This window comes from Xenopus laevis, chromosome 1S (assembly GCF_017654675.1).
Source record: "Xenopus laevis strain J_2021 chromosome 1S, Xenopus_laevis_v10.1, whole genome shotgun sequence".
NCBI lineage: Eukaryota > Metazoa > Chordata > Amphibia > Anura > Pipidae > Xenopus > Xenopus laevis.
Genome location: NC_054372.1, coordinates 155944255 through 155958502, shown reverse-complemented (window position 1 = coordinate 155958502; position 14248 = coordinate 155944255). Strand labels below are relative to the sequence as shown.

General features: G+C 38.5%; 1 protein-coding gene across 1 annotated transcript; it reads left to right on the top strand.

Annotated features, from left to right (window-relative positions):
• The first annotated feature begins 238 nt into the window (after positions 1 to 238).
• Positions 239 to 9909, top strand: LOC108706445 (cortexin-3). Its single transcript, XM_018242905.2, has 2 exons — positions 239 to 446; positions 8692 to 9909. Exons 1-2 carry the CDS (start codon positions 416 to 418, stop codon positions 9024 to 9026), a joined length of 366 nt encoding a protein of 121 aa, XP_018098394.1. The 5' UTR covers positions 239 to 415; the 3' UTR covers positions 9027 to 9909.
• The last annotated feature ends 4339 nt before the right edge of the window (positions 9910 to 14248 follow it).

The window sequence follows — 14248 nt, the reverse complement described above, 5'->3', positions numbered from 1 at the left end:
ACAGTGATCAATAACCCAGACAAGATAGGTTTACATACAAAGACACACAAGGCAGTACATGTTATGGGAATACCCTGTTATGTCAGTACTGCCTGTGAATTTCAATTCTGAAGAGGTTTCCTTCCAGACAGGCTGCAGGGCTGCTTGTTAAGTGTGGAATACATTGAAGTGCTGCTGGTGCTGCTGTCAGGGCAGGAATCAGACTCCGGCTTCTTCCGTCACGCACAGCAGCCCCAGCCCATGGCATCCAACAGCTGAGCTCAAATCTCTGGGAAAAGTTACTCCCTTTTTATCTCTCTGAGCTCACAGTCGGCCAAATGTCATACTCTGCTCCGTCACATTTGTTTGTGTCCAGGGACATGGCTCGGCAAGAAGGAAACTTAAAAATATCTGCAAATAACTGACTCTCCAGGGGATGGACCGTGTATCTTACCAGCTCCAGCAAGGTACCAGGTTTCCCTTCTATTAACATCATGCCAGTGCAGTGCTCATTAATTATGGCTGCCTGTACAACTTTATACTACCATTAACTACAGGAGTTTCACAGAACATCAGTTTTAAGACAAATACATTTAATGGCTAAGTCTGCTAGTTATTTATACAGCTATAAATCTGTGATAGACATCAGTTGGAGGAAGGCAATTGAGATGTAACTAATGGAAGATAGATAATACCTGTTACCGTTTATATTGGTAAGCCTTGCTGACTAGCATGAATACATGAAGCACATGCCATCTGATTTTGTCTTTCTGTTCAATTCAATGCAGAGGGTGATTTGGCTAATAGAACAGTGCATCTCTCCCTGATATGAATCTATTAGTGTGTGCTAATTGTGTTATTTCATTCGGCTGCAGTGTACTGTTGGCTGCGTGTGTCCGATTCCTTTCCCATATCCTTGAAATAGGTTTATTATTGGATAATCGTATTACTCTCTGCTTGCCAGGACTGGGGACAATCTACAAATGTCTGTCAGGTTTTGTTTTACCTTTAATGCATAATGAAATCTCTGCCGCCCCATTGCTAGATGTATTTCATGAACCTTTATGAGGAAGGGTATTTATATACAGACTTGGGTCATGAAGCCCTTGTTTTCATGTGCCTTTACACAGAGAAGAGATGGGCAATACCCTCTGGGCTATACATATTATCCTGTGTTTGGAACAGCAAACTGTCCATGTGTGGATAACCTGTGTCCAACTGTGTGCCTCTAATTAGGGCTTGATGTGTTTAGCAGACACTACGCAGTATATTTCAAGAAGTCCCTGCCTCAGAAGGCATTTTGGAGGACATGTTTTCAGACCAACTTATTTATGGCTTTGAGAAGTGTCGGGCAGTTGCAGCTGTCAGCATTTCTCTAAAGATGCAAACAGACATTTGTATCAATGGTTACACTGGAATCACACAGACTTCTTCTGTCACCCTACCTTCTTCTTTTACTTATAAATCTTTCCAAACTAATTATTAGGGATGCACCGAATCCAGGATTCGGTTCGGCATTTGGCCAAGACTCTGCCTTTTTCAGCAGGGTTCGGATTCGGCCAAATCCTTGTGCCTGGCCGAACCGAATACAAATCCTAATTTGCATATGTAAATTGTGGGGAGGGCGGGATTTCACATGACTTTTTGTTACAAAACAAGGAACTAAACCAATTTTTTTTCCACTTTTTCATTTCCCGCCCCTAATTTGCATATTAATATGCAAATTAGGATTCGGTTCGGTATTCGGTTGAATCTTCCAAGATGGATTCGGGGATTCGGCCGAATACAAAATAGTGGATTCGGAGCATCCCTACTAATTATAGGGGGAAATCCCTAATCAGAACTATTGCATGTTCACTTACTCTCCCACAGTATGCTCCACATTGGTTCATAATTAAAGGAACATTATGCCCCCTTGTTAAACATGAGTGCAGTGAATAGGGCTTTTGCTGAACATATATTTTGTCTATTGGTTTAATCTTGAAAAAAAATCTATGTTTTTTGTTATTTCTTCAACTAAACAGAGCAAACAATGAAAGTGAAGCTACTCCATGTTTAGCCCTGGTGAGGTTGATAATTACATATAGTCAATCTGCATAATTGGCTGTTGCTAACAAAACAGTCACAGTTGAGGGTGAAGGGAGAAAGTTGGAGATTTCTTTGTGATTAAACTATAGTCAAAAAGTATGTCCAGCACAAAACATAAAAATTCATTAAATTCACAAAACCCAAACATAGATAAACACAATGCAGACTTTTTAATGCATTCAAAATATGTTTAACACATTGTAGATGCATATTATACCATTACTCTGTAAGGGGCCTGACTTATTTGCAGGTCAACATTATGGGTATTATTGCAACATTCTAGTTGTAAGAGAGAGTCTGCTGAACTGTTTCCAAGTGAAGTCAACTAACCCCTTGTCATTAGGGAGGTAATGATCCAGTTTGGGCATTTTGAGACTCAAGGGCAGAGCAGTGAACACATTGAAAAAAGGGGGACAAAACTCCATGTTTTTTGCACACGTGCACCCTGTACTTTGCTGAATGGTTGCAGATCTCTGCACTCCAAATGTATTTCATGGTTGCATTTGGTTGTGTGGTATGCATCTTGCTGCGGTGCATTCATGTGTCAATTTATAAAGGGATGTGTTGTCAATATTGCCACGTTATCCCTTAAAAAGAGTGCAAATAAAAGACTCTATGTGCTGAAAGGTGAATTAGTAATTCTGAAGCATTCTGCACAGCTGTTCAAAACCATGTGCTGATGTGTGCCTGGTTCTAAAAGGCTGAGGTACCAGCCCAAATTAGTGACAAATTAGTGGGCATAATGGCGGCTCAGTGGTTAGTACTGCTGCCTTGCAGCATTTGGCATTTAGGTTTGCTAAAAAGTGTGTATGTGAATGTGGAATTAGATTGTAAGCTCCACTGGGTTTGGAAATAATGTGTAATTTCTGTAAATCATTGAGGAATATGATAGATCTACTTTAATAAATAATATTAGTATAGTATGCAGATGTTCAGTTCTTTTTTCTAAAAATGAAGCACTTTGGTGGGCATCTTTGTTCTGCACCTCTCTGGGCCACAACCCATATATACTATTAATGGGCAAATGCAGAGGATTTCTTGTCTTTGAGGCAATTAAGATTGGACAATTCAGACTGTAAAACAGAAATGCAAGTCAAGGGCAATCAATCTATGTGCCATTTTACTTACCTAATAATAAACATTCAGATGAATAATACTCTCATTTCAGCACGCCACTTTACTTACAATCTTCCATACTGTGGCATTTCTGGGCCTTATTTCAAAGTAGGATGTGACACTGCCATTATCTTTTACAATTTTTGACCCCATTGTGCTTATTTTATGTACAGTACTTTATGTTATAGAGAACAGTCTAATGTCACACTGTGGTGTATAATTGCTGTAGTGTACATCTTGCACTGTTAGTCTAATTTATCATATAGGTCTAATACACAATCCATATTCCAGTAAAAAAAACAGTCTTTCAAGAATATTTGTCACAAATATCAGCAAACCTGGAAACAGAAATGCCCCAGCTATATGCAGCTAGCCCTTAATTATGTAAATAGTCTTCCTAAATGAAGTAGGCTCAAAAATACTTGTCAGATATAAAAATCATGAAAACATCTGGGTGCCACCAAAATTCTAATATTTAGCAACAGATATGAGATGCTATGACTCAACATGGTGCACTTTCTGAAAGTGAATTTCCCTGCAAAAGAATAGGCATCTATACATCATATTGATTTTCAAGGTTAACTCTCTATCTCTACCAATTCATCTCCATTAAACTGAAAGCTCTGAAGCAGAGACGTCTGACCTGCAGCCATCCAGCTGTTATTGAGCTACGGCTCCTGCCAATCTGCTGTTTAGGGATGCATATAAACATGCGAGGGATCAATGTCCGCATAGTTGTCCATGACAGTTTTATGAAAATGTATGTAATCATTCCATAATGTCTCCTTTTAAATAGATGCAATTCTTTTTTTTAGTCAATTGTTTTTTTTCCAGTTAATGCCAGGCAGTTATCTGTTGCTAAATATACACAAATTGCAATGTTATTGTTTCCTTTGCCTCACTCAGCTATTTTATGCATATTGCTGCTTATGCTAAAGGCAATGTCCGATTTTGATCTCTTTGCTGCTCAAGGGCCCTGCTCGCTTTATTTACTTGATTGGCCATTGTGTGAACCCAAGCAGTGCAATCACAGGTCATGTGTTTGTCACTCATTTCTGACAACCCAGGTGATTGTTATTCCAATAAATGGTGGGGCAATTCAATATGTTTTTTTCCCAGCTCCAAAACAATTAAATAACAAAAACTCCTCCATCTATTTTTTCCCAAGAGTTCAATCTTCCGTAGTCTTGTAAACATTGGGATTCAGACAGGATATGTGACCACCATGGCCAGAATGGTCTAATATAAAAATAGCTAGAATATCAGTCTTTTGCTACTGGCAGACAGATCAATTGCTCTACTGGTGTTTATAAAGCTAAACTTCTGCCTTCCACTTGGTGAATGTTGTCACAGCATCAGTCAGTCAGTGCACACGCAGATGATTTTAGCAAAAAAATGCATACTAAAGTGTTTTTGTGCCAAAAGCTGCTCCGTGTGTGCCGGCCTGCTGATCCAGTGTCTGTAAGTGCACAAGTTCAAAAAGTGGGTGCCAGTGGATCAGCTATTCTCCTCTGAGCCTATAAACAACCTGTCTGATGTAAGCCTGAAAGAAGAAATAAAGCTTAACAAAAAAAAGTAGCTTAGAAATGCTGTACATTATGTTTTGGGGTTCTGTACCATCCCAAGGCAACCATAGCCCTATATCACTGAAGATATTTGCCTCCAAACTTCTGTTTCTGTTTGATGGTTTACGACAACCCTAAGCTTCACTCCTCAACTGATGGTCAGAGCTCAGTGAACATGGGCAGGGTAGTTGACACTCCTTACAAAATCCAAGGTGGTGAGTTCCTGTTCACAGCTTTGTAAGCAAAATCATTATTGTTATAGAGATGCTGACAGTGTCGGACTGGGACACCAGGGGCCCACCAAAAAACCTTAGACCAGGGGCCCACCAAAAATCCTTAGACCAGGGACCCACCCTCATTACTATTATTCTTCCTCTCCTCACTCAACCTCTATTCTCAGAGTCTCTTTTCTTACATACTATAATCTATTATTCCATCTATTTAGCCTCTTTGTTCTCATATAAATAGGGAATGGCCATGAAATAGACCAAGCATGCATGAGGGCCCACTGACACCCTGGCCCACCGGGAGTTTTCCTGGTATCCCGGTGGGCCAGTCCGACACTGGATGCTGAACCTTTAGGCTATTGCAGTTAAGTTCAGTATTTAAAATACAGTATTTTAAGCCATATTATTTTTTTAATATGTAGTTCTCCTTTAAAGCATGAAAGAACTATTGCCTTGTGAGAGGAAATATACATTTTAAAAAACAGCATGAATATGTTAATATGATATTCATCATCAGACAGTTATTAGTGAAGGTCAACTGAGCACAGGGTACTTAAAAATCTGTTAAATTACAGTAACATTTGCTTCCATAGGAAAATGTAATGTGATGATAAGATTCCTTTCTCTGACAAAGCAGTAGTTCTGTCAAGGTTTATGGGCCCACATGGGCATTTGTACCATTGTGTCCAGTGGATATTTGTGGATTATTCATAATAGGTCATGCACAGATTCTCTGTATAGCAGAACATTCTTCCACCTTTAACTGTTCAAATTATTGCTCCCCTATTCAAATCACATGTGTGGGGAGAAAGAAATCGCTAAATCCTAATATTTAATTTAGAAAACTGAATACAAATGAACGAGCTGTTTTTTAAAAAAAGGGTGTTTGTGTAATAGTAATCTATTCTAATCTTCGGAATGAGACCGGCGTGGCAGCACATACGCAGTTGGAACAACTGCACATGTGCCGAAATTCACTAAAATTGCCCAAGCGCCGGTCTCATTCCAAAGATTTCTGAAGAGAAGAAGATGGCGCCCGTGAACTCCAATGCCTGAATCTGCAAAAAGTTAGGGGCATTTGCCTGAGGTAACACTAAGGCTGGGGGGAGGAGGGAGGGGGGGGTCTATGTGGGGTGGGGGGTAGGAGTTTTTTTAATAATATCATAAAATGGTGGCTCAAGCCAAAACGATATAAAAGGGCAATATTTACTTAAATATACTCCCATTTGATAAGATTTGTTAATATGCCACTTAATATGATATAAACAATCTTTTGCTCAAGTATTTATTTTGGGGTTATAGTTTTCCTTTAACAGTGCTTCTTTCCGTCCTGTCTTCTATGAACTCAGTTTATCATTTCTCATTTGTTTCTACACCATTTTTTTTTTCTTCCTCCTCCCCTTAGTACCAGTAATTAAATAAGGTTCCCTGCTGACCTCAGATGTTAAGTAAGGTTGATAGCAGTTACATTTATTAATCTTTTAGCCATAAAGGTGCTGGATAGTCATCTTGCTGTTGCATAATAATTAAAACTTCATCCTATTTTTGTCCTTGTACCACTGTAACCTCTGATATATACATGTTTCTGGCCTCATTATTTCTGTCTACTTTGTATTATTCACTGCCTTACATATATTTCCCCCTTATCATGTTTTTCTCTTTTACTAATCACATGAGGGAGAAGTAGTTGTGGCTTGTACATTTTCATTACTGTCAAAGAGCAAACCCTTGTAGACTTAACATGTTTAGTGACAAGGGATATTTTTATCTCAGCCACCAGTACTCACTTGTAGCTTTACAGTCTGGGCCTAAGTAACAAGTCACATAACAAGCTTAATTATCCTCTACTATCCTTGTTGTGGTTAGTGCAAAAGTTTTTTGTTTTTTAAATAACCCTACCATCAATTAGTAATTATCAATTCACGAGAACCCATGTTTATAAAATATTAAATAACTATATACTGTATTTTAATATATTAAATAATCCCAACATTATGGGAAGCCCAGTTATTTAAATTTTGACAGTTACTAAAAATGTTATTGATTTTAACTACGACCGCTTGGAAGCTACAGTCGGAGAGGCTACAGAGTGTACTCACAAGCTATAAGAGGAGTGTAGATCTTATTATGTTTTTAAATAAACTGAACCAGAGCATAAGAAATCAGTCTACCGCTATAGAGGCTACTTCATCTTGGATCTCAGTTTGTTTGAGGCCTTAGTGAAACTACATTTGTGTCTTAATTCCCCTTTCAGGTGTTCAGGGATATATTGTTACCATATTGTGGTACTGAACAGCCATGAATCACAACTAATTAACTAATTAACCTGAAGGTTCAAACGTGACCTGCCTGCACTTTATTCATTGGGGTGGAAAATCCTTCTTCCATTTTTTCAAATCCAAAAAAAAAATGTTAATGCAAATATTTCTATATTTATTATTTATCATCGTGGCCATCCGCTACTTCCTCATTAGTAAAGACCATAGTAATGTAAACAAATTAAAAGAGAACAACTTTGCTGCAATACATCCTGTATCTTTCAGTTGCAAGGGGCCTGTAGATGAGACAATTCTGTTTGCCTTAATTCAGCACATACAAAGAAATAATTGTATACCATTTCACATACAATACCAAACTTATCAGACTACATCTACTCATGTACACACAGACCAGCAAATGTATATCTCTTGGAGCATAAAGTTTTATCCAGAGGCACCTGTGATTGGTTCCAGTCAATTAATAGGCTAGTGGACATTTTAATCTCTTGACAAGTAAAAAGCAGACAGGGGATTGGCTGTGAGAGGAAGTCAATTCATGACTATGCTAATGGTCTTTATAACTCTCTGCAGTTTGAAGGCAAATCAACTTTCTAGTAGGCACATGTTTAATTGAACATTTTACTACAGACAGAAATACATCCTACTTGACCCGAAAATAGTTATTAAATACCATCCTTGATCAGTCGCTACCATTTTTATTTAAAGGAGAAGGAAAGGTTAAAGATTAGTAAGCTTTATCAGAAAGATCTATATAAATACACCAGTAAACCTTCAAAGTAATGCTGCTCTGAGTCCTCTGTCAAAAGAATCACCAGATTTATTTCCTTGTATTGTGTATACATGGGCTTCTGTATCAGACTTCCTGTTTTCAGCTTAAACCTCCAGGGCCAGTGCTTGAGCATGCTCAGTTTGCTCCTCTCACCCTCACCTCCCTGCTGTAATCTGAGCTCAGAGTTTGAGCCAGCAGGGAGAGAATCAGGCAGGAAGTGATGTCACAGCAAGCTAATTTGGCAGTTGCTATCGTAAACAAACAGAGACAGTGTCTAGAGCTCTTTCCTCAGTTATGGAAAAGCATTCTAAAGAATAAAAATGGTGTTCTAGCTTGGCTATTACTGCAATAAACTGCCTTGGTAGCTTTCCTTTACCTTTACTACACACACGTACATGTGCCACTTCTTTATAAAAATCATCAAGTTCACTTGTATTTAATCTTAAGGATGAATCACTTGGCATTAAACCTATCAGTAGCTATTTACTTATTTTATGGAGTCAGTTCCCCTAGTTTGTGTTATGGAATAACTTGTCGCTGGAACTGTTTAGAAGTTGCTTTTCTGTTTAAAAATACATTTGTAATTCTTAATTCAATTTTTTATTTGCGATTTGAGGCTACACAGAAGTTCCCTTCTCAATTAACATTAATTTTCTTTTCTTCTGCAGATATAAAAGTTATAGATTTCTGCCATGTACATGGAGACGTTATGAGGGGAAAAAGGATATTTGGGAAGGATTTTTTTCCATTTGCTTGGATAATGGATGGAGAGACTTTAACATCGACATTTTTACCAACACTAAATGCATCTCTGGGTTCTGCTATGACATTGGAGCAGAAGACAACCTTTGCCTTTGTGGTTCTGTTGTTCATCATTTTGGGAGTCCTTATCATCAGATGCTTTAGGATTCTTCTGGACCCTTACAGAAGCATGCCAACATCAACTTGGGCAGATGGGATTGACGGACTGGAGAAAGGGCAGTTTGATTATGCCCTGGCTTAGATGACTGAACAGAAATAACATGGCACGAGACATTTAATGACATCTAAATAAATAATTATTTTCAGTCACAGATATGGGATCTATTATCAGGAAAACCATTATCCAGAAATCTATGGAATACAGCAATGCAAATTCCAGTCTCCTGTTTACAAATTATTGCACATTTTTGGCTGGTTTGTTCCGTAATAAGACATTACCTCGAGACCTAGTAACTAAACTAGCATACATCCATATTCATGGAAAAAACTTTTTTTTTTTTTAAAAAAAATATGTTTTGTAGTACAGAAAGACCCCTTATCTGAGAAGCTCTAGGTCCCAAGCTTTCTTTATAATAGATCTCATGCCTGTCCAAGGGTGTAATGAAGAAAACGCCTTATTAAAGTAATTTTATATTTAGCATTGACTAAATATTTTTCAGTGTAATATCAATTATTACAAATATATATATATTTTATATTATAAAAAAGATGCTTTCTTTTGTTGTAGGGTAAAGGGACATACAGAACCAATGAAAGTATATACAAAACTGCTATGTGTGTGTATGTGGTGTCCACTGAAATTCAAGAAATTTACTGGGCATCATGGGAAATATAACATTATTATTTTCCAAAGCAGAGCTGTGGATGAGAGATGATTGTTATTAGACCTTTCTTAGCTAAAAAGGATATTGCATGATGGTCAATACAGACTGTAAGAAGATGACCAGAGTATGAGTGAACAGTCTAGCATATTGTTTCCAGATTTTCAGTTTTCATTGTGAAGCCCCAGTCTCATATGTGGGTTTGTTTGATGTAAAAACAAAAAAGTCCTTTGAAGCATGAAAGATGAGAGAAGCTTTCCATGTCATGCTGCTGTAATGAATTCAATAAGATTTATAATACTGGCCCAAGAGTCACTGTCTTATCTGTCAGTTTTGTGGCTCCCCAAGAAAAATTGAAGCTCTGTTATGATAATAATACACTCATTTGTTTTGCTTTTCATGCTGTATCATAAAATATGAATCAGAGTTTCAAACTGCATTGTGCAATTCCAAATCCCTGCATAAGAACAGTAAATTTTGCATGTGGAGGAAATGCAGAAACCCATAAAAAATTAAATCCCCAGCAAAAGAAAGGTTCGAATCATTGGTATTCTGTGGTGCACATTAGTGAAGCTGGCAGAACAACAGGTTTTTGAATTCCCTAAAGACAAATGAACATAAAATATGTATACAAATAGAATTTTATGATTTTCAACACATAGGGGCAGATTTAACAAGGGCCGAATTTTTTTAAAAAAAAATATACAGTATATATATTTTAAAAACGAGCTGCAATTTTGAATCAAATTCCATCAAATTTTTTCACCAAAAAATGTTTTCACCAAAAAATTTTTTTTTCAAAAGTCCACCAAATGACTCCAAATTGATTGTAGGAAGTCCCCCTTAGGCTAAAACACCAATTTGGCAGGTTGTAGATGGCGATTAGTCGAATTGAATTCTTAAATATACATGATACATTTAAATAAATTAAATAAACATGATAAATTTGGATTTTCGATTTTTTTTTTAATTCGAAATTCATTTGGACTATTCCCTAGTCGAATTACGCTAAAATATACTCAAAATTTGAATTTAAGTATTAGAAATTTCAATTAAACCCTTGATAAATCTGCTCCATATAGTCAGCACAGTGTCACCATAATATGTACATACCTATTTACATTTTAGAATTTTGGTAAACACTCTATGGAGGCATGGTGACATCTTAAGCAGATTGCCATACCCTGTGATACTCTACTTTACATATAGACTTGGTACTGGAAGGGGGAATTAATGAAAGTACGGGCAATTGTTAGGCATGCACATGCTCCCTTTAGAGTACAGAGTAGGCCACCAAACCTCTGCTTTTGAGGCACACCTTTGTAACTAACTAAAAACACAGTACACAGAAGGGAAAGCTGCCATCATTAAATTCTTTAAATAACTGGTCAGCACAGATTTGCATCTATGGGGCAAATTTACTTACCTTTGAAGTTGCGCCAGCATTGGCTTTGCCGCACTTCACCGTACTTCACCAGGCAAAGTTTTACCAGGGCGCCCCTTATTCACAAAAATCCAAAGTTGCGCTCAGGGAGGCGAAAGGTAGCGAAGTTGCGTTACTGTTAATTTGTCAAGCAAAGCGAAATTACGCTTGCGATGCCTAATTTGCATACGGCGCCAAGTTAAAGTACAATGGACATATATGTAGCAGCAAATACATTACACTACACAAGCCTGGGAAAGCTTCATAAAATAAAATAGAGTTGTTATTTTGCCCTATACATGTGCCCACTGTATAGTTTAGGTGCCATATGTTAGGAAATGTAGGGGGGAAGGAGGGTACCCCCAAAAAAATTACGATCTTATTCAGCCTATCACCCTTAAAAAGTAAAAGACGTCAGCGTTTTTTGGGACTTAGAAAAAATTCCAACTTTTTTAAAGCAAGTCCTATCTACTCTATTGCACTTTGCCTGGTCTGAGGTGACGAAGGCAAGTCTAGCGTTCAGTAAAATCCGCAAGTTATTGAATTAGTGTAGTTACGTCCCTTCGCCATAGCGCAAATTTGCCTGGCGTAAGGATGCAAAGTAGCGCTAGAGTAGATACACTTCGCTTGCGAATTTATGCCAGCGTTACCGTTAATAAATCGGCGAAGTAACAAAATGACATCACGCTGGCGAATTTTCGCTAGCGTTAGCCACTTCGCCCTTTAGTAAATTTGCCCCTAAGGGTTCCAGGTTGGCCATTAGCCTTAAGCAAAAGTCTCAAGGGCAATAAGAGAGATAAGCCAGGAAATCTCTTCTGCACCTTGGTCTGCTGGGAAATATGCAGCAGCCTGCAATGGGATAGTGAAAACAGTCCATCAGATTTGCATGTTCCAGAATTTACCAATATCAAGATGCTAAGAGGGGTACTGGGAAGCTCTTATTTCCTTTATTTGAGTTTGCATCTATTGTACCTCTCCCCCCCCCCACACACACAATAACATGCCTGATAAATACAATAAACTTGTGTTACTAAATGTCCTCAGTATCCTATAAGCTTTTAAAAAAGTTCATGAATAATATCACAATCATTGTGCTGTTTAATTATGAATTTAAGGTGAATATTTATGGCTGTCCAGTAATAAGAAGAGGTGTAGAGGTGTGTAGTCATTACATACATTGTGCAGTAATGTACAGTTGACATCATGAATCACCTACACTGCCAGTGGTGTGATAAATAAGTGTGGAATAAGTAGACACGATTTCCATTCCGAATTGTAGTATGATGACTATAAACTGTCCATCGACTGCAAGTGCTCACATTTGATATGCACGGGCAGTTGGTGACTTGTGAGATAAATCACACAGATACATAGGGGCAGATTTATCAAAGGTCGAGTTGAATTTTGAGCTATTTTGAGGGAATAGTCCAAATTCGATTCAAATTTAAAAGAAATTAAAAAATTTGAATATTGAAATTTATCACGTACTGTCTCTTTAAAGGAAAAGGAAAGGATAAAATTAAGTAAGCTTTATCAGAAAGGTCTATATAAATACACCAGTAAACCCTCACAGTAATGCTGCTCTGAGTGCTCTGTCAAAAGAAACACAGCATTTATTTCCTTCTATTGTGTACTCATGGGCTTCTGAATCAGACTTCCTGCCTTCTTAAACCTCCAGGACAGGGCTTGAGCATGCTCAGTTTTCTCCTCTCCCCCTCCCTCCTCCCATCCCTGCTGTAATCTGAGCTCAGAGCTGTAAGTGAGCAGGGAGAGACTCAGGCAGGAAGTGATGTCACACCAAGCTTATGTAACACCTATTTGGGCCACTCGAGGTTAATTCACCAGCTAGAACACTAGAGCATGGGTTACACGCGACTTACACCCAGGGCAGGGCCTTCGCTAAGTGGAAGTGTTCCCTCTATGGTGTAGTGCAACTACATCCCCCAGGCTACTGTGCACACAACAAAAGATGGGCGCCAGGAGGTTCTTGTAGTAAAACAGAAAACGGTTTATTAACTATGCACGAGGCAAGTGGCCACAGGTTTAGTACTCACACAGGAGCTGAGGCAATAGCACATTTCTCACACAGAGCTGCAGGCATTAGGCATTTCTCACAGAGGAAAGGTCTCCATTAGGCATTTGCAGTATTCACATACATTCCCTCCTGGAAGTTGTCAGGAAAGAAGCTTCTACCCTACAGTCCCTCTTCACTGAGGTCCCTGACTGGAGGCAACACATAAAGCCTCTGGGAAGCTACTCCCTTACTGCAAATCCTTGTTGGAGCTTCAGCTGCTCTTTCTCTCTCACCTCTCTGCCTTTCTCTCCTAGAGAGACTATAACAAGTCTGCCCTAGTGCAACTATTCCTCATTCACGGGGTTACCTGGTCCCCGACTTCTTCTTCCAAAGCACATGGGCCTTTCTGGGCCTAGCTGTGCCCAGGCTCCCCTGAGCACACCCAGCTGGATCACCATCCACAGGCCAAAGAGGAAGTGGCCACTCCCTACACACACTATATAGCAGTGTAGCAGGGGAGTGTCATTCTCTCCTGGCAGATCACTCTAAGAAAAAGGTGGGGGCCTTAAAGCTGCAGGGCAGATTACCCAGTAGGGGTCCCTACACTTATATGGCAGCTTCTATCCTAAACAAACAGAGACAGTGTCTAGAGCTGTTTACTCAGGTATGGTAAAGCATTCTGCAGAATAAATATAGTGTTCTAGCTTGCACTATTGTGGCTAATCTGTTGCCAATAAACTGTCTTGGAGCTTTCCTTCTCCTTTAAAAATTCAACTTCAACTATTCGCCATCTAAAAATCTGCTATTTTAGCATATGGGGGACCTCCTAGAACACATTTGGAGTCAATTGGTGGACTTTGAAAAATCAAAGTTTTTTTTGGGAAAAACTTCGAATCGAATTGGATCGAATGCACTATTCCTTCGATTTGTACGATTCAAATTCTGCTGAATATGGACCTATTCAATCGAAAACGGACCTATTCGACCAAAAAAAAACTTTGATTTAATTTCGGTTGGTCTTTTTCAATTTGAATTTCGAAGTTTTTTCAATTCGAAATTCGACCCTTGATAAATATGCCCCTTGGAGTATGGGTTTTGTGGATATTAAGAACAGAAAATAATCTATTCTAGAAGAAACGGGGACCCCTAAGCAAATCTCAGCTCAAATACATATGTTTTTTTAATTAAGCTGGAGTTGAAACTCA